The following is a 23533-nucleotide window of genomic DNA, read 5'->3' as shown; positions in this document are numbered from 1 at the left end:
GCTATATAGGGGCTCTGGTCAACAGTAGTGTGCTATATAGGGGCTCTGGTCAACAGCAGTGTGCTATATAGGGGCTCTGGTCAACAGCAGTGTACTATATAGGGGCTCTGGTCAACAGTAGTGTACTATATAGGGGCCCTGGTCAACAGTAGTGTACTATATAGGGGCCCTGGTCAACAGTAGTGTACTATATAGGGGCCCTGGTCAACAGTAGTGTACTATATAGGGGCCCTGGTCAACAGTAGTGCACTATATAGGGGCCCTGGTCAACAGTAGTGCACTATATAGGGGCCCTGGTCAACAGTAGTGCACTATATAGGGGCCCTGGTCAACAGTAGTGTACTATATAGGGGCCCTGGTCAACAGTAGTGCCATTTAAATTCCGTTTCAAACACACAGCACCTCTTACTGACCTCGTCTCCGGTCTCTCCTGTAGATCCTGAAGCGTGTTCCCAACAGTATTCTGTGGTTGCTGCGTTTCCCTGCGGTGGGCGAGCCCAACATCCAGCAGTACGCCCAGAACTTCGGCCTGCCCGGCTCCCGCATCATCTTCTCTCCCGTGGCGCCCAAGGAGGAGCACGTGAGACGGGGCCAGCTGGCCGACGTGTGTCTGGACACGCCCCTCTGTAACGGACACACCACCGGCATGGACGTCCTCTGGGCCGGGACACCCATGGTTACCATGCCAGGTGAGACGGCGTATGATCGCAGAGACGTTTCCTCCTGAAGTGTTCACGACTCTCCATAAATTAGAACGTGTTGACTTCGGTTAGAAGCGGTTTCTATGTCCCAGTCATTTCCAGTTGTAATGCATGAAGGGAACTACGGAGAAAGGAGAGATAATTGGGATGCACGGTTCCGTGTGTTGTAATAGCAGTGGTGTGTGTGTGAACGACAGGTCTGTGTTTTAAAGGTGACGTGTGTTGTAATAGCAGTGGTGTGTGTGTGTGTGTGTGTGAACGACAGGTCGGTGGTTTAAATGTGCCGTGTGCCCGTACAGGTGAGACCCTGGCGTCGCGCGTGGCAGCCTCTCAGCTACAGTGTCTGGGCTGTCCCGAGCTCATCGCCCACACCAGACAGGAATATGAGGACGTGGCTGTCAAACTGGGCTGTGACATGGAATAGTAAGAGTCTCTGACCAACACACACACTCCAGTTAGCTCTATCTAAATCACCCCCTCTTCTCACACTCCATCTGTCTCTCCATCTCTTCTGTGGTTGAGCATCTCTCCCTCTTCTCACCATTGCTGTAACTGACCCGGTTCTCACCATTGCTGTAACTGACCCGGTTCTCACCATTGCTGTTCTCACCATTGCTGTAACTGACCCGTTTCTCACCATTGCTGTAACTGACCCGGTTCTCACCATTGCTGTAACTGACCCGGTTCTCTCCATTACTGTAACTGACCCGGTTCTCACCATTGCTGTAACTGACCCGGTTCTCACCATTGCTGTAACTGACCCGGTTCTCACCATTGCTGTAACTGACCCGGTTCTCTCCATTGCTGTAACTGACCCGGTTCTCACCATTGCTGTAACTGACCCGGTTCTCACCATTGCTGTAACTGACCCGGTTCTCACCATTGCTGTAACTGACCCGGTTCTCACCATTGCTGTAACTGACCCGGTTCTCACCATTGCTGTAACTGACCCGGTTCTCCCCCCCAGTCTGAAGATGATCCGGTCCCGCGTGTGGAAGCAGCGTATCTGCAGCCCTCTGTTCAACACCAAGCAGTACACGATGGATCTGGAGAAGCTCTACCTGCAGATGTGGGAGCGTCACGCCAGCGGCGGCAAGCCAGACCACCTGGTCAAACTGCAGCCCGTCGAGAGCAGCGAGAGCGCCTGAAGTCCCGGACCCTGGGTACGTCCCAAATGGCACCCTATTCGGTACACTGCTTATGACCAGGACCTAAAGAGGATGTGGACAAAGGTAGTGCACTACAAAAAAGGAACAGGGTGCTATATGGGATGCAGCCCCTGACCAGATGTCCCATCGATCGATGCACGCCGCCCCCCACCCTGACCTCTAACCTCACCACCTGACCCTGTCCAACTCCAGCCCCTCTAGAGCAGTGGAAGAGTCTGGGCTGGAACTCTGACCCCCACTCGGCCTTCACTCTACCCCTCCTGCCCAAAGCTTTGCTCCTATCTGCTCTTCTTTAGCCCCTTTCAACTCTGCTTCCCCTCCCCTGTGACTTGGACTCTTCTCTGTTGTAGAGCCTGCAGGTGTGTCCACCGTGTCGTCACCTCATCCCACCTCATCCCTCCTCCACTCTAGTCATATCCCATCCATGTCTGTTTCCCTGAGCCAGACTGAGCCTGAAGCACTTTGCTCTTCACCTGAGACTCTTCCCCAAACCACATCTTCCATACAGGGTACGAGAGGACGAGGAGGAGGAACACTCCCCCTCTCCATCCAGCGCCTGGAAGAGGCTCCCGTGGCCTTTTCTCTTCTTCTCTCTGTGTGTATATGGGACTTGTTACACAAGTCTGCAGCAATGTTTTTCCATGTCAATATAATAATTGAATCTGGGGTAAGAGAGTATAAAGGGACCAAGTCTGGTCGAAAAACGCTGAATCCGCTTCAACATGTTTCAACATTTTGTTTTTAGTCTTGTGGCTGCTCTTGGTTTTTCTCCTCTTAGGCTATTGGTTATTCAGGATGAGAGTAGATGTCGGTGTTTAGTATCACATTTCAGAGAGAAAGATCATAACCACTCCCTTCCACTACCAAATGCCAACTTTAAGGATTTTGTCATGTTTCGATGTAAGAAAACTAAAAAAATACTCTCAATTGCTTTGTCCTCTTGTTGGATGTCACTCTATGCTGGTGAAGACCAAACCGTATGGATAAACTGGACAGACGGGAGGTTCTTGTCAGTACGACCCATTTGAAAGGCCCTGCATTTCTTTCACCCGTAGTTATGCCCACCTCTCCCTACATAATGATTGATTTTATCACTCGAACCAGGAATGGCTTAAGTAAGTATTTTCTAAGCAGTTTTAGTTTTGTACTCGTCTTTCTGTGAACTGTTTTATTGAAGCTTTGTCTGGTATGCTGCAAGGCTCGGACTCCATTTCTGTTGAAATAAAGACATATGGTAAACCTCTTGGAATGTGTGATAGTTTTTCTGCTTTAATCAGGGTAGTGTATGGGCACGTTCCCCCAATACTGCTTCCACCTTACAGATGTTTTTCTCAATTTGGTATAAAAACATTTTTTTAAACCATGTAGATTTTCAAAATGTGTAAATGTTCAGAACGGTGTACACAAGACAAGAACTGGCTGTAAATAGATGTTCTGAACGGTGTACACACAACTGTTGCTGTAAATAGATGTTCTGAACGGTGTACACAGAACTGCGGCTGTAAATAGATTTTATAAATGTAATAACTTGTTAGCCATAAGTAGTAGTTCTATAATAAATACAAAATAGAAAGTTCAACAAACTGCAAAATTAATAAAACATTCTGTCATTTTCTGTGCAATAACTTGTATCATGATGAACAAAATCCAGTTATCAAAAGCCATGACATAATTTTCTGGAATTTTCCAAGCTGTTTAAAGATAGTCACCTTAGGGCATGTGAATTTCTGACCCACTGGAATAGTGATACAGTGAATTATAAATTAAAACAAATCTGTCTGTAAACAATTGTTAGAAACATTTCTTGTGTCATGCACAAAGTAGATGTCCTAACTGACTTGCCAAAAACTATAGTTTGTTAACAAGACAGTTGTGGAGTGGTTGAAAATGAGTTTTAATGACTCCAACCTTAGTGTATGTAATCTTCCGACTTCAACTGTATGTGCAGCATTTGCATAAATACACTGGGTATATTTGCATATACATATTTATTTGATATTTTAGTTTTTTAAGTAGTCCACTAAATAAGGGTTCGTCTTTGAGTCAATTGTTTGCCACATTTTTGGCATCGATATGATTTTTTCCCCCTGTGGGACTCATATTTTTAGAGAAGAATTGGACAGAAGTATGAGAATAAAATGTTTCTTTACTGTGAATTTGCAGGTGAGCTATATTTTTTTGTGGCCATCCTGCCCCCAGCACAGCTTTCTTTCATTGTCCATTTCCTCTTTGATTTGAGTATCTTAGACCCTGACATCTGTCATCCTCCACTCTCCACTTCATCACTTACCCTGTTTTCACTCTGAGCTGCAGAACAGTCTGGATTTACTGCAGAGGGGTTGAGTCACTGGTTGGTTCGGATATTCTGTAATCCTCTCCATCAGAGTCTGTTTTCTTCAGTTATGTTGGTGGGTTAGAGAGTCCCTCTCTCCGTCCTCCACGGTTTGGTGAAGATGAGGGCTGAGGTGGGTTCTCCTGATCAGTCATTTTCCACACATGCAGGAGAGAATTTGAACTCTATGATATTAGCCTCCCCCAGTCCTTGAAGCTGCTCTTCCTCCTGACTGGTCCTGAGTTCCTCTTCCCCCTGTTCATTTTAATGTGTGTGAGCTCTGGGTCCTCCTGCCTCAAACTGGGGCTCTGCTCCTCAGTGCTGCTGCTCAGGAGGAACCTCTTCAGATATGGGGAGAGTGAGCTTTTGGGGATCTGATAAAGTCAATGATAATTCAATAAATATTTGGTTTAAAACTAAATCCCAAAGTGTTCTTCTCTAGGTCCTGTCTAAAACATGCAATTACAAAATTTGAAAAAGCTAACTAGTTTATTGGTTTTAGTACAAAGAGAATACTTTGGGTTTTAGTACAAAGATAATACCTTGGGATTTAGTACAAAGATAATACCTTGGGATTTAGTACAAAGAGAATACTTTGGGATTTAGTACACAGAGAATACTTTGGGATTTAGTACACAGAATACTTTGGGATTTTAGTACACAGAGAATACTTTGGGATTTAGTACACAGAGAATACTTTTGGATTTAGTACAAAGAGAATACTTTGGGATTTAGTACAAAGAGAATACTTTGGGTTTTAGTACAAAGAGAATACTTTGGGATTTAGTACAAAGAGAATACTGCTATGGGATTCAACATTACAATTGCAGCGTTGCCTTTCTACTTGTATATTTACAATCGTGTACTTTTGGCTTCTATCTTGCCAAGATGCCACATGAATGATTTATGTTAATACAATTGCATGTCGTCAATTCAAACCTGTTCTGTGTAACTTTATCTACGTCATTACCACTAGTTTTCCGCTCGGCCTATGAGAACTTCCGGTGCACCGTTTTGAATCTTCGTTTGGTGTCTTTCGGTTGCTATCCGAGACTTGGGCCCAAAGCAAATGTATTGACCATCATCTTCAAAGGTAACGTTATGTCCCGATTCGCGAACATCTGATATTGAATAAACAAATAATAATGCATATTGAGTTAAACTTGAGAAACGGTAACGTTTAGCATTTATTTACAGTCGTGGTTATAAGGGTTTTAGTGGCAGGCATTAGCTAGCGCCCAATCAGGTATCATTGGGTCGTTCATATCCCCTCATTGAAGTTTACATTTAAAATGGTTTGGTAAGAGTTAGTCTAACGTTGCAATACCTCAAATCACGTCTATGGAAGCCTGGATCTCGACGATACTAGGTAAGAGTAATGGGTAGGGTTTAGGTTAGTTGGGGTTTAGGTTAGTTGGAGTTAGGCTTTAGGTTAGGGACGTCCCAAGGATATATCGGATAGCGCACACGATTAGCTCGCTAGGCTACTACTTACACCCCGTGCATAATCAAATACCTAGCTAAAATACATTTGCCTGCTACAAGAATGTGTCTTGCTACTAGCTATTGTTAGCTAATCAAGATACTGCATCATCAAAATGTGTCTTGTTTGTTTTCATTGCCCAAAGAGGGCTGGCCAGGGCATTGCTAACAATCCGTGGGTTCGCAGCCCGGACATGTTTTTACCGTGTTGTCTCCAGATAATAGTTATATTGTCCCCCTTACAGACAGAGAGAGAGAGACCATGGATGATGATAATCACAGATTATTTCAAAGAGTTGCAGAGAAACTGGGCTGGTCAGAGAAGGGAGGATTGGAAACAGCAGAACAACGGGTATGTTGTGGTTTTACTAAGGCACATGAATTACAACCTCCAGTGATTATCTTAATCAATTGCACACGATTTCCTATGACCAGGTCAAAAATAGTGCACTATATATGGAATACAGTGAATAGTGCACTATATAGGGAATAGGGTGAATAGTGCACTATTTGTTTTGACCAGAGTCCTATTGTCCCCGGTCGAAAGTAGTGCACTATATGGAATAGGGTGCTATTTCAAACACATCCTGTGTCTTCTCTGCAGCTGATTAAGAGCGTCGGTAAGACTCGGCGTCTGGCCACAGACTGTCATGGCTCCAGGGGTGCTCAAAACCTTCCTCCTCCAGTCCAGATACATCTGCTCGACACTGAGGAAGAGGATGACAGAGGCCCAGGGAAAGAGAACCAGGTCTCCAAGGGCAACGGTTACAGGACCAAGGTGTTCATGGAGTCCAGTGACGATGATTTTGACCAGTGTAAGTGAGAGTCGGTGGGTTGGGTTACTAGACTATTAGGATATAAAGGGCTGTTTCCAAGAGGGCTGTTAAACATGTTCTCTGCTTCTGTGCTGAAGGGTGTCACCTTGTTGCGAGTTATATTAAACCTGGATTGGTTTTTGCTTGACTTTACCTACGACTGCTGTCTTTTTGTTCACCTGGAAGATTCCTTTACACCTGGTCCAGAGCTGTATGAGCATTGGCCAACTCCTGATTATGGTTGTCATGGTGACAACCATGTATGCCTATGGCAGCTATCCATTGAAATAATGTAGTTGAATGAATGAATCTCCATGTTCTTCTTGTCTGTAGTTCTTGTGGAGCAGGCTACACCCAAAACTGCTTCTCGGAAACATTGCAGTTCTGCTAAGAAAGTCAGGTAAAGTAGTGATTTGTCCAGCTAAGGTTGGCACAATTACCGTATTATTATATAACTGACGGTTATGTATGAAGACCGTCATGAAAATAAAATACCCGTAAAAAAACAAAAAAGATGGGACAGCATTAGTGCCCTGTTGAGTCCGTTTCAAACACGGTGGATAAATGAAGATCATTCACTTTACCATAAAAAAAAGTTGGTCAGTTCTGGTGTGCTTAATGGGGTGATTCTCCAATAGACACCAATACAATAGCAGCTGACTGTAACGTAACCAGAAAAAATGAGGGAGTGGGGTGTCTTGTTTCCTGTTTGGTATTGTGTTGCAGTAATTTCCATGGAAATGTAGAATGTTCATTCAAGTGATGTGGCTCATGCAACGGAATATATTTTTTAAAATGTCAGTTGAGTTCAATCAACAAATCGCAGCACATTTTACTTCCTGCTTTGTTCATCTGGGTACACTCACAATGGCCGCCAGTCCACCCATTATGCCATAATTGACCTGAATGGGGACACCCGTTCTATTCATTCTATCTCTATGGCAGCACATACAGAGGAGAATAGAATATTACAATTGTTGTTTATTTGATTAATTTCTTTGCATTTATTAGTGACAGCTCTCACGTGGCTGGCCAATTACTGTCATTCAAAATTCCATAACTGTCACAGTCCTACTTCCAGCCTTAAAAGCCTTGTCGTCTTATGGCTCTATTCAATCAATGTCCGATTGTGCCGACATATTTTACCGTGAATGCGGTCTCCGCTAACCTGGTAACATTGCCTTTAAATTTCAATCGCGCTGTAACACTGAACTTCCACGATACGGATTGAATAGTGCCCTTAATCCCCTTTTCTCTATCTAGTCATTCAATTGGACTAAATGTGTTATTGTTTCTTCTCTGATTCTCTCCCCTCTAGTGAACCAGTCCTTGTATTAAGCTCAGACAGTGATGACTACTTTGAAAACTGTAAGTATCATACTGGTGCCTTGACATAAGTATTGGGGAAGTCATGTTTTGATCATTGTCATCATATTCTGAAACCCAATGAGGCTTCAGAATTCTTCATTGAAACAATGTTGTATGTAAATGGGTCTTCGCCATGTCTAATTTGATGCATGTCATTTCTAAGTCAAAGAACAGAAGTCTTTCTGACTGTCCAGGGCCCGGTTTCCTAAATGCATTTAAGTTCGAAGGTTGTTAGAACCTTCGTAGGAGCATCGTTAAATCTCACAGCTGTTTCCCAAAACAGTCCTTACTAAAATTGTACTTGAAAACACTTGCAGTGGGGAGAAGAAGTATTTGATACACTGCCGATTTAGCAGGTTTTCCTACTTACAAAGCATGTAGAGGTCTGTAATTTTTTATCATAGGTACATTTCAACTGTGAGAGACGGAATCTAAAACCAAAATCCAGAAAATCACATTGTATGATTTTTAAGTTTGCATTTTATTGCATGACAAACAGTCGTATGAATCTGTTTGGGCACCCCAATAGAAAAATCACATCAATATTTAGTAGAGCCTCCTTTTGCTAAAATAACAGCTAGATGCTTCCCATAGCCTCTAATAAGTGTCTGGATGAAGGTATTTTGGACCATTCCTCCGTAGAAAACATCTCCAGTTCAGTTAGGTTTGATGGTTGCCGAGCATGGACAGCCCGCTTCAAATCATCCCACAGATTCTCAATGATATTCAGGTCTGGGGACTGGGATGGCCATTCCAGAACATTGTACTTGTTCCTCTGCATAAATGCCCGGGTAGATTTTGAGCAGTGTTTTGGGTCGTTGTCTTGTTGAAATATCCAGCCCCGGCGTAACTTCAACTTTGTGATTGATTCTTCAACATTATTCCCAAGAATCTGCTGATATTGAGTGGAATCCATGCGAACCTCAACTTGAACAAGATTCCCAGTACCGGCACTGGCCACACAGCCACACAGCATGATTTACATTTACATTTAAGTCATTTAGCAGACGCTCTTATCCAGAGCGACTTACAAATTGGTGCATTCACCTTATGACCTCCAGTGGAACAGTAGTGCATCTAAATCTTTTCAGGGGGAGGGGGGGTGAGAGGGATTACTTTATCCTATCCTAGGTATGGAACCCCCACCATATTTTACTGTGGGTGGCAAGTGTTTTTCTTGGAACGCTGTGTTCTTTTGCCGCCATGCATAACGTCCCTTATTATGACCAAATAACTCAATCTTTGGTTCATCATTCCACAGCACCTTATTCCAAAATTAAGCTGGCTTGTCCAAATGTGCATTTGCATACCTCAAGCGACTGTTTGTGGTGTGTGTGCAGAAAAGGCTTCTTCCCATACAGCTTCTCCTTGTGTAAAGTGCGCTGAATTGTTGAACGATGCACAGTGACACCATCTGCAGCAAGATGTTGTAGGTCTTTGGAGGTGGTCTGAGGGCTGTTTTTGACCGTTCTCACCATCCTTCGCCTTTGCCTCTCCGATATTTTACTTGGCCTGCCACTTCTGGCCTAAACAAGAACTGTGCCTGTGGTCTTCCATTTCCTCACTATGTTCCTCACGATGGACACTGACAGCTTAAATCTCTGCGATAGCTTTTTGTAGCCTTCCTCTAAACCATAATGTTGAACAATCTTTGTTTTCAGGTCATTTGAGAGTTGTTTTCAGGCCCCCATGTTGCCACTCTTCAGAGGAGAGTCAAAGAGAACAACAACTTGCAATTGGCCTTAAATACCTTTTCTCATGATTGGTCACGGAAATGTCCTGTATTACCAAATCATGAGCGCAAACCACACACAAGTCAGAGTTATCATAAAGGCCATCTTTAATTATATGAGCTTCACCATAGCCCTGTGACTCTCAGATCAATTCAGTGTCATAAATGAATTCTCTGAGAGTGCTTACATAATGGCAACTGAGATCCTTTATAGCAGACACACATAGCCAGACAGCATTGGCTATAAATTATTGTTCAGTTTGGTCTCCTAAACTAAGTTCCTATCTCGTTCTTAGTACCACTTAGAACCAAAAACATTACCTCATCCAATGGCATATATCAAATACACCCCCTCCTGGACAAGATCACAGAGAGACGTGACTTGTACACAGACATTGTGGAGCCAACCTAACTGGTTCCCCATTAATCACACCATTCCTTCACATGGTTTAGGAATAGTTAGACACATTCACAGATAAGACTAACCCGACCTCTCCCCTCTCTGGGCCCAAGTAACTTATCCCACTTAAGCTTATGAATATAAATAAAATATCTTATTTATAAATGTTACCTAAAGATTCTGCCACGACAGATTGGATGCACCCGATTGGATGCACTTGTCTATGAAGTTCAAGGCTTAATGAGCTCACCAAACCAATTGTGTGTTCCAATGAATCAGTGCTAAGTAGTTACAGGTATTCAAATCATCAGAATGACAAGGGTGCCCACATTTTTGCATATTTTTCACATCTGATTTAATTTCCTACAACTTAATATTGCTACACTAAAAATCTTTGTCTGGACAATACCCCAGTACTCAGCTCTTATAAGAAAATGAATGGCATGCCACTGTGATCATTTTTTGTGACGACAGTAAATTATTATGCAGCCTCAAGAGGGGTGCCCAAAAGTTTTCATACGACTAAGTATTTGATACATCAGAAAAGCAGAACTTAATATTTGGTACAGAAACCTTTGTTTGCAATTACAGAGATCATACATTTCCTGTAGTTCTTGACCAGGTTTGCACACACTGCAGCAGGGATTTTGGCCCACTCCTCCATACAGACCTTCTCCAGATCCTTCAGGTTTCGGGGCTGTCGCTGGGCAATACGGACTTTCAGCTCCCTCCAAAGATTATAGATTATAGGCCTATATATTATAAATAGCCTACCTACATTATAGACTATAGGCCTATATATTATAAATAGCCTACCTACAGTATAGACCTATATATTATAGTCTACCTACAGTATAGGCCTATATATTATAAATAGCCTACCTACAGTATAGGCCTATATATTATAAATAGCCTACCTCCATTATAAATAGCCTAACTACAGTATAGACTATAGGTCTATATTATAAATAGCCTACATACAGTAGTCCTTGCACATATCAGTATGGACACATTCTCCAACAACGTACTTGGTGAATGTTCTCTCTGCGTGGGGTTTTGGGAAACGCATTTTACGTCTTGGGCCGTTGTAGGAAAGATGCATCGTTAAAACACTCGTAAGTTCCATCACTATTGGGGAAACCGGGCCCAGGTCCCTTCCACATCTCCAAACTCGTGTCATTGTCCCCACGAAGAAATCGGGGAGGGGACTGTAGATCGATCTCCACCCGCCTTTTCATACATTCGTACGTTAGTCACATGATTTTGACTCATCTCTGGTGAATGATGAGGTAATTAACGGAAATGTGTTAGTCACAGCAGAGAGGAGAAGGCCAAGCGAGCGGTATAACTGGCGCTGATGCATTATGGGGGATGACATGTTTATTGTTCCCTTGTCTCGTCTGGTGCCCCTGAAGTCCTGAGCCGTGTGAAAACTCCCAAGCCGAAGCCTAAGGAAGCCGAGCGTGGCAGTGGAGACCGGTACAGTGGAGACCGGTACAGTGGAGACCGGTACAGTGGAGACAGGTACAGTGGAGACAGGTACAGTGGAGACAGGTACAGTGGAGACAGGTACAGTGGAGACAGGTACAGTGGAGACAGGTACAGTGGAGACAGGTACAGTGGAGACCGGTACAGTGGAGACCGGTACAGTGGAGACCGGTACAGTGGAGACAGGTACAGTGGAGACAGGTACAGTGGAGACAGGTACAGTGGAGACCGGTACAGTGGAGACCGGTACAGTGGAGACCGGTACAGTGGAGACCGGTACAGTGGAGACAGGTACAGTGGAGACAGGTACAGTGGAGACAGGTACAGTGGAGACAGGTACAGTGGAGACCGGTACAGTGGTCCCAACCTCTTACTGTGAATATGGTCCCTATCCTGTGTTAAATACTCAGGTTTATCTCCTGTTTTTTCCTCAGCCTCAGAAACTTCATTGTCGACAGCTTTTCCTCCGATGATGACTTTGTCGTTGAGAGGAAGAAAAAACCTACCTCTAAAGGTAACATCGACTGCTTCCCTAGTGGCAATCTATTCCCTATGTAGTGCACTACTTTTGACCAGGGCGAATAGGGCTCTATTCAAAAGTGGAGGACTATTTAGGGTATCGGTTGCCTTTTGACACCCTGTCGTTGACTGTCCTCATACTTGCTTGTAATAATCTGAAATCTGTTTCTAATAAGTTATTTCTGCTTGATTTCAGTTCAGCACTGTGATTACTTCTATTTGCATAGCCAGACTTGAAGTAATACCCAGGACGCCTTGGTTAATATGATATATTGTCATGGCTAGGGGGAGTTGTTCGGCCTACAGCGTTACATGGAGACTCATCCTGTCTTCTACAGGTGCCTTTAAGACCCCTAAGCCGTCATCCTTCCAGACCCCGGTCAGAAGACCCTTGTCCCAGTGTAACACTCCAGTTTTCCTCAGCGACAGTGAAGAAGATGATGGTATTGTGATGAAGAGCACGTGGAGGACATGCCACCCTGTGCACCAGCCGCCGCCACAGACGCACAAAGTCAACGTCCTACAAAGTAACCAGAAGGGCAACATCTTCTTTCCCTCTCCCTGCCCTCCTCCTCTGCCTTCCCTCTCTCCCTCCCCTCCTCCTCTGCCTTCCCTCTCTCCCTCCCCTCCTCCTCTGCCTTCCCTCTCTCCCTCCCCTCCTCCTCTGCCTACCCTCTCTCCCTCCCCTCCTCCTCTCCGCTCCTCCTTCACCCCCTCCCTGACCCCCCTTCCACAGCGGACCCACTCAGCCCCGTCGAAGGTGGAGGACTCAGCCAGCTCAGAGGAAGAGTTCCTCAGCTTACTGGACAGAATTAAGAAGAACCACAAGACCAGCAACACCCCAACACCTAAACCCAACACGGGTAACACCCCAACTCCCAACACAGGTAACACCCCAACTCCCAACACGGGTAACACCCCAACTCCCAACACGGGTAACACCCCAACTCCCAACACGGGTAACACCCCAACTCCCAACACGGGTAACGCCCCAACTCCCAACACGGGTAACGCCCCAACTCCCAACACGGGTAACGCCCCAACTCCCAACACGGGTAACGCCCCAACTCCCAACGCGGGTAACGCCCCAACTCCCAACGCGGGTAACGCCCCAACTCCCAACGCGGGTAACGCCCCAACTCCCAACGCGGGTAACGCCCCAACTCCCAACGCGGGTAACGCCCCAACTCCCAACGCGGGTAACGCCCCAACTCCCAACGCGGGTAACGCCCCAACTCCCAACGCGGGTAACGCCCCAACTCCCAACGCGGGTAACGCCCCAACTCCCAACGCGGGTAACGCCCCAACTCCCAACGCGGGTAACGCCCCAACTCCCAACGCGGGTAACGCCCCAACTCCCAACGCGGGTAACGCCCCCCCAACTCCCCCAACTCCCAACGCGGGTAACGCCCCAACTCCCAACGCGGGTAACGCCCCAACTCCCAACGCGGGTAACGCCCCAACTCCGAGCGCGGGTAAGGAACCAACTCCCAGCGCGGGTAAGGCCCCAACTCCCAAACACAATACGGGTAAGGCCCCAACACCCAAACACAATACGGGTAAGGCCCCAACACCCAACCACAATACGGGTAAGGCCCCAACACCCAACCACAATACGGGTAAGGCCCCAACACCCAAACACAATACGGGTAAGACCCAAACACAGGTCACAGTAATAAAATCATATGCTTGTCACATGCGCTGAATGCAACCTTACAGTGAAATGCTTACTTACAAACCCTTAACCAACAATGCAGTTAGTAAAATGTTTTAAAGTATTTACAAAAATAAGCTGAAGTAAAAAATGTATTAAATAAGAACAATTCAGAATAATTAAGGAGCTACAATAAAATAAGTAGTGATGCTATATACAGGGTGTTACGGTACAGAGTCAGTGTGGAGGCTATATACAGGGTGTTACGGTACAGAGTCAATGTGGAGGCTATATACAGGGTGTTACGGTACAGAGTCAATGTGGAGGCTATATACAGGGTGTTACGGTACAGAGTCAGTGTGGAGGCTATATACAGGGTGTTACGGTACAGAGTCAATGTGGAGGCTATATACAGGGTGTTACGGTACAGAGTCAATGTGGAGGCTATATACAGGGTGTTACGGTACAGAGTCAATGTGGAGGCTATATACAGGGTGTTACGGTACAGAGTCAATGTGGAGGCTATATACAGGGTGTTAAGGTACAGAGTCAACGTGGAGGCTATATACAGGGGGTACCGGTACAGAGTCAATGTGGAGGCTATATACAGGGGGTACCGGTACAGAGACAATGTGGAGGCTATATACAGGGTGTTACGGTACAGAGTCAACGTGGAGGCTATATACAGGGGGTACCGGTACAGAGTCAATGTGGAGGCTATATACAGGGGGTACCGGTACAGAGTCAATGTGGAGGCTATATACAGGGTGTTACGGTACAGAGTCAATGTGGAGGCTATATACAGGGTGTTACGGTACAGAGTCAACGTGGAGGCTATATACAGGGGGTACCGGTACAGAGTCAATGTGGAGGCTATATACAGGGTGTTACGGTACAGAGTCAACGTGGAGGCTATATACAGGGGGTACCGGTACAGAGTCAATGTGGAGGCTATATACAGGGTGTTACGGTACAGAGTCAACGTGGAGGCTATATGCAGGGTGTTACGGTACAGAGTCAATGTGGAGGCTATATACAGGGTGTTACGGTACAGAGTCAATGTGGAGGCTATATACAGGGTGTTACGGTACAGAGTCAATGTGGAGGCTATATACAGGGTGGTACGGTACAGAGTCATTGTGGAGGCTATATACAGGGAGTACTGGTACAGAGTCAATGTGGAGGCTATATACAGGGGGTACCGGTACAGAGTCTATGTGGACCTAGACTTGACACTCCGGTACCGCTTGCCGTGCGATCGCAGAGAGAGAACAGTCTATGACTAAGGTGGATGGAGTCTTCGGCAATTTTTGGGGGGGCCTTCCTCTGACACCGTCTGGTATAGAGGTCCTGGATGGCAGGAAGCTTGGTCCCAGTGATGTACTGGGCCGTACGCACTACCCTCTGTAGTGCCTTGCGGTCGGAGGTCGAGCAGTTGCCATAATGAGTGTAATACAGGGGGCTCTTTCTGTAAAATGGGGAGGCACATACCTAAGAAGGTGTTAGATCAGAGAGGGTAACGTAACAGAGTAAATCTGCACGCTGGTATACTGCTCCCAACATGTTTCAATATAACTCGTATATTTCTGTTCAGACCGTGTCCACCAACAAGGCTTCTGCCAGCTGTGGTCTTTAATTGGTACATTTCCTTTTTCGTTTCTATATCGTGTCATCTCATTTGCTGCTTCCTGGTGTGTGTCAATCCAGGGCCCAATCAGAAGCCCCCCCTGTCAGCTCCACGGCAAAAAGCCTCGAAAGAGGTGTGCCCTCGGCCATTGGTGAGAACGCCCTTGGATCTGAAGACCCCGGTGCGGCTGCTCGTCTCTAAACCCGCTGTGTCCCAGCCGGAATCCAGACTCAAGACCAGCGGCCTTTCTTCCTCCAGGTAATACTGACCAGGGCCTGGTAGTGTAGCTCAATACTCTACTGACCAGGGCCTAGGGCAGGGTGTAGCTCAATACTCTACTGACCAGGGCCTAGGGCAGGGTGTACTGACCAGGGCAGGGTGTAGCTCAATACTCTACTGACCAGGGCAGGGTGTAGCTCAATACTCTACTGACCAGGGCAGGGTGTAGCTCAATACTCTACTGACCAGGGCAGGGTGTAGCTCAATACTCTACTGACCAGGGCAGGGTGTAGCTCAATACTCTACTGACCAGGGCAGGGTGTAGCTCAATACTCTACTGACCAGGGCAGGGTGTAGCTCAATACTCTACTGACCAGGGCAGGGTGTAGCTCAATACTCTACTGACCAGGGCAGGGTGTAGCTCAATACTCTACTGACCAGGGCAGGGTGTAGCTCAATACTCTACTGACCAGGGCCTAGGGCAGGGTGTAGCTCAATATTGTCTCCTCTCCTTCACCTGTTCTACACTGATCTAAATACATAGGTTCAGTGAAGTGTTTGTGTGGTTAAATCTGTCTTCTCTCCTCAGTGTGTTGGACTCCAGGCTGTGTTACTCTCCTCAGTATGACTCCTGGGTGTTTCTCTCCTCAGTGTATCAGCAGGGTGTATGACTCCTGGGTGTTTCTCTCCTCAGTGTATCAGCAGGGTGTATGACTCCTGGGTGTTTCTCTCCTCAGTGTATCAGCAGGGTGTATGACTCCTGGGTGTTTCTCTCCTCAGTGTATCAGCAGGGTGTATGACTCCTTGTTGTTTCTCTCCTCAGTGTATCAGCAGGGTGTATGACTCCTTGTTGTTTCTCTCCTCAGTGTATCAGCAGGGTGTATGACTCCTTGTTGTTTCTCTCCTCAGTGTATCAGCAGGGTGTATGACTCCTTGTTGTTTCTCTCCTCAGTGTATCAGCAGGGTGTATGACTCCTGGGTGTTTCTCTCCTCAGTGTATCAGCAGGGTGTATGACTCCTGGGTGTTTCTCTCCTCGGTGTATGACTCCTGGGTGTTTCTCTCCTCAGTGTATCAGCAGGGTGTATGACTCCTGGGTGTTTCCTCCAGTCTCTGTCTGGACCAGGCTCCAGCTACAGCCGCAACTTCAAACAGACCAAGGAGGAGCTCACCAGCAAACTGTATCGCCTGTACAACACCAGCGTGTTCGACAGCAAGGTAAACACACACTTGAACTATACATAGTGTTAGGTTCTTAATAACAGGGTCAAAACTGACGGACAACTATGAAATGCTCAAACCAAGTTTATTCATCCAGTGGGTCAGACAGGTGAACAGACAAAGACATGTTCCCACCAGCACCAGTATAGATACTCTGATTTAGGTCAACTCCTCCTTCCCTCTAAACATCACATCTTTATTGCTAGGCAGGAAGTTAAGTGATGTGGGCAGTAAACTGTTCCTTCTGCCTTAATGTGACCTGACCTCTCATTCCTCACTAATCCACAGCTCTCCACCCGTTCGATTGCCTTTCCCTTTACTCAGTAACATTCCCAGCTTCATCGTCTCCACCATATACATTCTTCCTACCATTAAGTTCTGGTGTAACGACCAGACAGTGGCCCTTCTCCTTTCCAAAGGAGCCCTGATGTCTAACAATAACATGCTCTGACAGAATGTAAACGTTCTACATTCCCCTCTCTCCCTCAGTGACATGTAAACGTTCTACATTCCCCTCTCTCCCTCAGTGACATGTAAACGTTCTACATTCCCCTCTCTCCCTCAGTGACATGTAAACGTTCTACATTCCCCTCTCTCCCTCAGTGACATGTAAACGTTCTACATTCCCCTCTCTCCCTCAGTGACGTGCAGAATGTAAACGTTCTACATTCCCCTCTCTCCCTCAGTGACGTGCAGAATGTAAACGTTCTACATTCCCCTCTCTCCCTCAGTGACGTGCAGAATGTAAACGTTCTACATTCCCCTCTCTCCCTCAGTGACGTGCAGAATGTAAACGTTCTACATTCCCCTCTCTCCCTCAGTGACGTGCAGAATGTAAACGTTCTACATTCCCCTCTCTCCCTCAGTGACGTGTAAACGTTCTACATTCCCCTCTCTCCCTCAGTGACATGTAAACGTTCTACATTCCCCTCTCTCCCTCAGTGACATGTAAACGTTCTACATTCCCCTCTCTCCCTCAGTGACATGTAGAATGTAAACGTTCTACATTCCCCTCTCTCCCTCAGTGACGTGCAGAATGTAAACGTTCTACATTCCCCTCTCTCCCTCAGTGACGTGTAAACGTTCTACATTCCCCTCTCTCCCTCAGTGACGTGTAAACGTTCTACATTCCCCTCTCTCCCTCAGTGACATGTAGAATGTAAACGTTCTACATTCCCCTCTCTCCCTCAGTGACGTGCAGAATGTAGACGTTCTACATTCCCCTCTCTCCCTCAGTGACATGTAAACGTTCTACATTCCCCTCTCCCTCAGTGACGTGCAGAATGTAAACGTTCTACATTCCCCTCTCTCCCTCAGTGACGTGTAGAATGTAGACGTTCTACATTCCCCTCTCTCCCTCAGTGACATGTAGACGTTCTACATTCCCCTCTCTCCCTCAGTGACATGTAGACGTTCTACATTCCCCTCTCTCCCTCAGTGATGTGCAGAATGTAAACGTTCTACATTCCCCTCTCTCCCTCAGTGACATGTAAACGTTCTACATTCCCCTCTCTCCCTCAGTGACGTGCAGAATGTAAACGTTCTACATTCCCCTCTCTCCCTCAGTGACGTGCAGAATGTAAACGTTCTACGTTCCCCTCTCTCCCTCAGTGACGTGCAGAATGTAAACGTTCTACGTTCCCCTCTCTCCCTCAGTGACGTGCAGAATGTAAACGTTCTACGTTCCCCTCTCTCCCTCAGTGACGTGAATAAGGATATTTCATATTTTCACGTTTAGAAGTCAACCCATCAACAGGCTATATATACAGTGTTAAACACACACATACATATACTGCCAGATCACTTGGAGATAAAGATGGAATCTTATAAAGTGTTTTGTGTTGACTTGTATCTTACCATCATGTGACCTGGGATTATCTTGCATGTTTTACCTCTTCTTACCTTTGTAGCGTCTTTGTTCCCCAGCTGCCCAGTAACATGTCAGTGAGCTGGAATAACAAGATGAGAAAGACTGCTGGCTACTGCATCACAGGGCAGGAGAGAGGAGGAGGGAACCGATACGCACGTATCCAACTCTCGGAGAAAGTCTGTGACTCTGCAGGTAAGGCTTCACTGGTTGAAGAACTAATGACATTAAATGTGTGTTGTAACATTTTAAATTAGGTTCTAATGTAAGTCATTTAAAGTTCAACTTTAATGTGAATAGCCTGTGTCTGTATGATTTCAAATATCTCTTATCTCCCACCTTCCCTCATTCCCTCTCTCCTTCCTCTCCTCTCTCTTCCAATCCCCGTCCTCCCCCTTCTCTCCTCCCAGACCGTCTGCGTGACACGTTAGTCCATGAGATGTGTCACGCTGCCACCTGGTTGATCAACAGTGTGAGGGATGGACACGGCCCCTTCTGGAAGCTGTACGCCCGCAAGGCCACGCTGGCACACCCCGAGCTGCCTGTGGTCACCCGCTGCCACAGCTACGACATTAACTACAAGTACCAGTACCAGTGTAGCCGCTGCAAAAACACGTAGGTCCACACTAACGTCCTGTCTGTCCCCGGCTTACACTTACACCAATGCTAGTTTTAGTGCTGCAAATAAAATGCAGTTTGGGGATATTAAAATGTATTTATTTAATCCAAGGAAACGGAGTCATTCCGTCAAATGAAGTAATGTCCTGTGTGGCTCAGCAGGGGTCACGTACACCAACAATATATACTCACTGTGTTAATCACTGCGGATAAGTGTCCACTAAATTGCATTATATTATTGCTCTATTAGTTGCCTGAGACTAAACTACCGTATGTATTGTCACAGTTTATAGTTATACTGTCAGACTAGGTAGTTGAATCCCTCAATCTACCATGGATTCCCATCAATTCATGGCTAAACTCTAAAACCAGTTGATGGCTAAACTGTTCTCTTCCTCCCCTCTGTAGACTCGGTCGTCACTCTAAGTCTCTGGACACCCAGAGGTTTGTGTGTGCCCTCTGTACGGGTCAGCTGGTCCTGCTCACCCCCGCCAAGCCCCGGGCGCCCACACCCTTTGCCAACTTTGTCAAGGAGAACTATGGCAGTGTTCGCCAAAACCTGGTGGGTCAGAGCCACGGTGAGGTAATGAGGAAACTCAGTGTTGACTTCGCCACCAAAACTAAACTCAGCCAGAACTGAGAAGGAGAGAGAGAGAGAGAGAGAGAGAGAGTGTGTGAAAGTGATGAGGTGGAATCATTCTAACCTGGATTAGACCTACATTACTCTCGTCTCCTGGACTATAAAGCACTCTTGATAAAGCACTCTTGTTCAGTAGTATTTGTAAAACCCTGTCTGAACATCTTCATTCCTTGAAGATCTCCACTGCTCTGAAGCAATGGTGGGATCCTTCTCTTTCATCCATCCTAATGTCTTAGATTAGTGGGATCCTTCTCTTTCATCCATCCTAATGTCATAGATTAGTGGGATCCTTCACTTTCATCCATCCTAATGTCATAGATTAGTGGGATCCTTCTCTTTCATCCATCCTAATGTGTTAAAGTAGTGGGATCTTCAAGTTGATAGGTCTGTCTTAAATACCTCTGTGTATGTATCAGGTTTTCAGAGGCAGCTATGGTGAGTCTGTCATTCCTCTGTAGCTGGCGTCTCACCGTTAGTGAAATGAGCCAAGAGACACACTGGACAGTGATTTAAAGGCATCGTGAATCAGTCATATTGTTGAGCCTGTCTGTGACATGCATTCATACCCTTCAAATATCATTATGTGACCAACTGCTTTGAATTACTTAAAATATGAATCAGGAAATAGTTCCATGAAGTTTCATAGAAGGCAGATCTGGCAACTTCACATACAATTTATGTTACATTTTGAACGTTTGTCTTGTTTGTTTTTTCATGTTTTGTTTTTGAATAAAGATTTAATGTTTTACACGTCGGTGTCAACTGTACAGTATGAACATTAGTGATGTTAGTTTACCAGAATGAAGATTAGTGATGTTAGTTTACCAGAATGAAGATTAGTGATGTTAGTTTACCAGAATAACATATCTGATGTTAGTTTACCAGTATGAACATATCTGATGTTAGTTTACCAGTATGAACATATCTGATGTTAGTTTACCAGTATGAACATTAGTGATGTTAGTTTACCAGAATGAACATATCTGATGTTAGTTTACCAGTATGAACATTAGTGATGTTAGTTTACCAGTGTGAACATCAGTGATGATAGTTTACCAGTATGAACATTAGTGATGTTAGTTTACCAGTATGAACATTAGTGATGTTAGTTTACCAGAATGAAGATTAGTGATGTTAGTTTACCAGTATGAACATATCTGTTAGTTTACCAGTATGAACATTAGTGATGTTAGTTTACCAGTATGAACATATCTGATGTTAGTTTACCAGTATGAACATTAGTGATGTTAGTTTACCAGTATGAACATTAGTGATGTTAGTTTACCAGAATGAAGATTAGTGATGTTAGTTTACCAGTATGAACATATCTGTTAGTTTACCAGAATGAAGATTAGTGATGTTAGTTTACCAGTATGAACATATCTGTTAGTTTACCAGTATGAACATTAGTGATGTTAGTTTACCAGTATGAACATATCTGATGTTAGTTTACCAGTATGAACATTAGTGATGTTAGTTTACCAGAATGAAGATTAGTGATGTTAGTTTACCAGTATGAACATTAAGTGATGTTAGTTTACCAGTATGAACATTAGTGATGTTAGTTTACCAGTATGAACATTAGTGATGTTAGTTTACCAGTATGAACATATCTGATGTTAGTTTACCAGTATGAACATTAGTGATGTTAGTTTACCAGTATGAACATTAGTGATGTTAGTTTACCAGTATGAACATTAGTGATGTTAGTTTACCAGTATGAACATTAGTGATGTTAGTTTACCAGAATGAACATATCTGATGTTAGTTTACCAGTATGAACATTAGTGATGTTAGTTTACCAGTATGAACATTAGTGATGTTAGTTTACCAGTGTGAACATTAGTGATGTTAGTTTACCAGAATGAAGATTAGTGATGTTAGTTTACCAGTATGAACATTAGTGATGTTAGTTTACCAGTATGAAGATTAGTGATGTTAGTTTACCAGTATGAACATATCTGATGTTAGTTTACCAGAATGAACATTAGTGATGTTAGTTTACCAGTATGAACATTAGTGATGTTAGTTTACCAGTATGAACATTAGTGATGTTAGTTTACCAGTATGAACATTAGTGATGTTAGTTTACCAGTATGAACATATCTGATGTTAGTTTACCAGTATGAACATTAGTGATGTTAGTTTACCAGTATGAACATATCTGATGTTAGTTTACCAGTATGAACATTAGTGATGTTAGTTTACCAGAATGAACATATCTGATGTTAGTTTACCAGTATGAACATATCTGATGTTAGTTTACCAGTGTGAACATCAGTGATGTTAGTTTACCAGTGTGAACATTAGTGATGTTAGTTTACCAGTGTGAACATTAGTGATGTTAGTTTACCAGAATGAACATATCTGATGTTAGTTTACCAGTATGAACATTAGTGATGTTAGTTTACCAGTGTGAACATTAGTGATGTTAGTTTACCAGTGACTCATCAGTGATGTTAGTTTACCAGTGACTCATCAGTGATGTTCGTTTACCAGTGTGAACATTAGTGATGTTAGTTTACCAGTGACTCATCAGTGATGTTAGTTTACCAGTGACTCATCAGTGATGTTCGTTTACCAGTGTGAACATCAGTGATGTTAGTTTACCAGTGTGAACATTAGTGATGTTAGTTTACCAGTGACTCATCAGTGATGTTAGTTTACCAGTGACTCATCAGTGATGTTCGTTTACCAGTGACTCATCAGTGATGTTAGTTTACCAGTGTGAACATTAGTGATGTTAGTTTACCAGTGTGAACATTAGTGATGTTAGTTTACCAGTGACTCATCAGTGATGTTAGTTTACCAGTGACTCATCAGTGATGTTAGTTTACCAGTGACTCATCAGTGATGTTAGTTTACCAGTGTGAACATTAGTGATGTTAGTTTACCAGTGTGAACATCAGTTATGTTAGTTTACCAGTATGAACATTAGTGATGTTAGTTTACCAGTATGAACATTAGTGATGTTAGTTTACCAGTGTGAACATTAGTGATGTTAGTTTACCAGTATGAACATTAGTGATGTTAGTTTACCAGTGTGAACATTAGTGATGTTAGTTTACCAGTATGAACATTAGTGATGTTAGTTTACCAGTATGAACATTAGTGATGTTAGTTTACCAGTGTGAACATATCTGATGTTAGTTTACCAGTGTGAACATTAGTGATGTTAGTTTACCAGTATGAACATTAGTGATGTTAGTTTACCAGTATGAACATTAGTGATGTTAGTTTACCAGTATGAACATTAGTGATGTTAGTTTACCAGTATGAACATTAGTGATGTTAGTTTACCAGTGTGAACATTAGTGATGTTAGTTTACCAGTATGAACATTAGTGATGTTAGTTTACCAGTATGAACATTAGTGATGTTAGTTTACCAGTATGAACATTAGTGATGTTAGTTTACCAGTATGAACATATCTGATGTTAGTTTACCAGTGTGAACATTAGTGATGTTAGTTTACCAGTATGAACATTAGTGATGTTAGTTTACCAGTATGAACATTAGTGATGTTAGTTTACCAGTATGAACATTAGCGATGTTAGTTTACCAGTGACTCATCAGTGATGTTAGTTTACCAGTATGAACATTAGTGATGTTAGTTTACCAGTATGAACATTAGTGATGTTAGTTTACCAGTGACTCATCAGTGATGTTAGTTTACCAGTGTGA

At 44.3% G+C, this 23533-nt stretch overlaps 2 protein-coding genes across 9 annotated transcripts in view; both read left to right on the top strand.

Annotated features, from left to right (window-relative positions):
* Window positions 1-3113, top strand: part of ogt.1 (O-linked N-acetylglucosamine (GlcNAc) transferase, tandem duplicate 1) — a 36280-nt gene extending 33167 nt beyond the window's left edge. For 6 of the 7 annotated variants that reach the window (XM_029659295.2, XM_029659292.2, XM_029659291.2 and 3 more), the window contains exons 20-22: window positions 437-689; window positions 1001-1124; window positions 1669-3113. In XM_029659295.2, coding sequence (XP_029515155.1) covers window positions 437-689; window positions 1001-1124; window positions 1669-1849 — 558 coding nt within the window. In that variant the 3' untranslated portion in view covers window positions 1850-3113. Of the gene's footprint in view, window positions 1-436; window positions 690-1000; window positions 1125-1668 lie in introns of those variants that run through there. The other variant, XR_003863634.2, reaches the window with a different exon arrangement.
* A 2080-nt stretch (window positions 3114-5193) lies between these two features.
* Window positions 5194-20600, top strand: LOC115129124 (germ cell nuclear acidic protein-like). 2 transcript variants are annotated; one of them, XM_065018384.1, is made up of 13 exons: window positions 5194-5295; window positions 5930-6036; window positions 6289-6499; window positions 6833-6899; window positions 7818-7867; window positions 11415-11778; window positions 11922-12001; window positions 12345-12893; window positions 15368-15545; window positions 16575-16722; window positions 18652-18787; window positions 19003-19207; window positions 19619-20600. In XM_065018384.1, exons 2-13 carry the CDS (start codon window positions 5947-5949, stop codon window positions 19848-19850), a joined length of 2310 nt encoding a protein of 769 aa, XP_064874456.1. In that variant the 5' UTR covers window positions 5194-5295; window positions 5930-5946; the 3' UTR covers window positions 19851-20600. The 2 variants fall into 2 exon arrangements, with proteins under 2 accessions (XP_064874456.1, XP_064874455.1); XM_065018383.1 differs by having other exon boundaries at window positions 11415-11823.
* Window positions 20601-23533: the final 2933 nt, after the last annotated feature.

This window comes from Oncorhynchus nerka, linkage group LG5, assembly GCF_034236695.1.
Source record: "Oncorhynchus nerka isolate Pitt River linkage group LG5, Oner_Uvic_2.0, whole genome shotgun sequence".
Classification (NCBI taxonomy): Eukaryota; Metazoa; Chordata; class Actinopteri; order Salmoniformes; family Salmonidae; genus Oncorhynchus; species Oncorhynchus nerka.
This window is presented reverse-complemented; position numbering and strand designations above follow the sequence as displayed.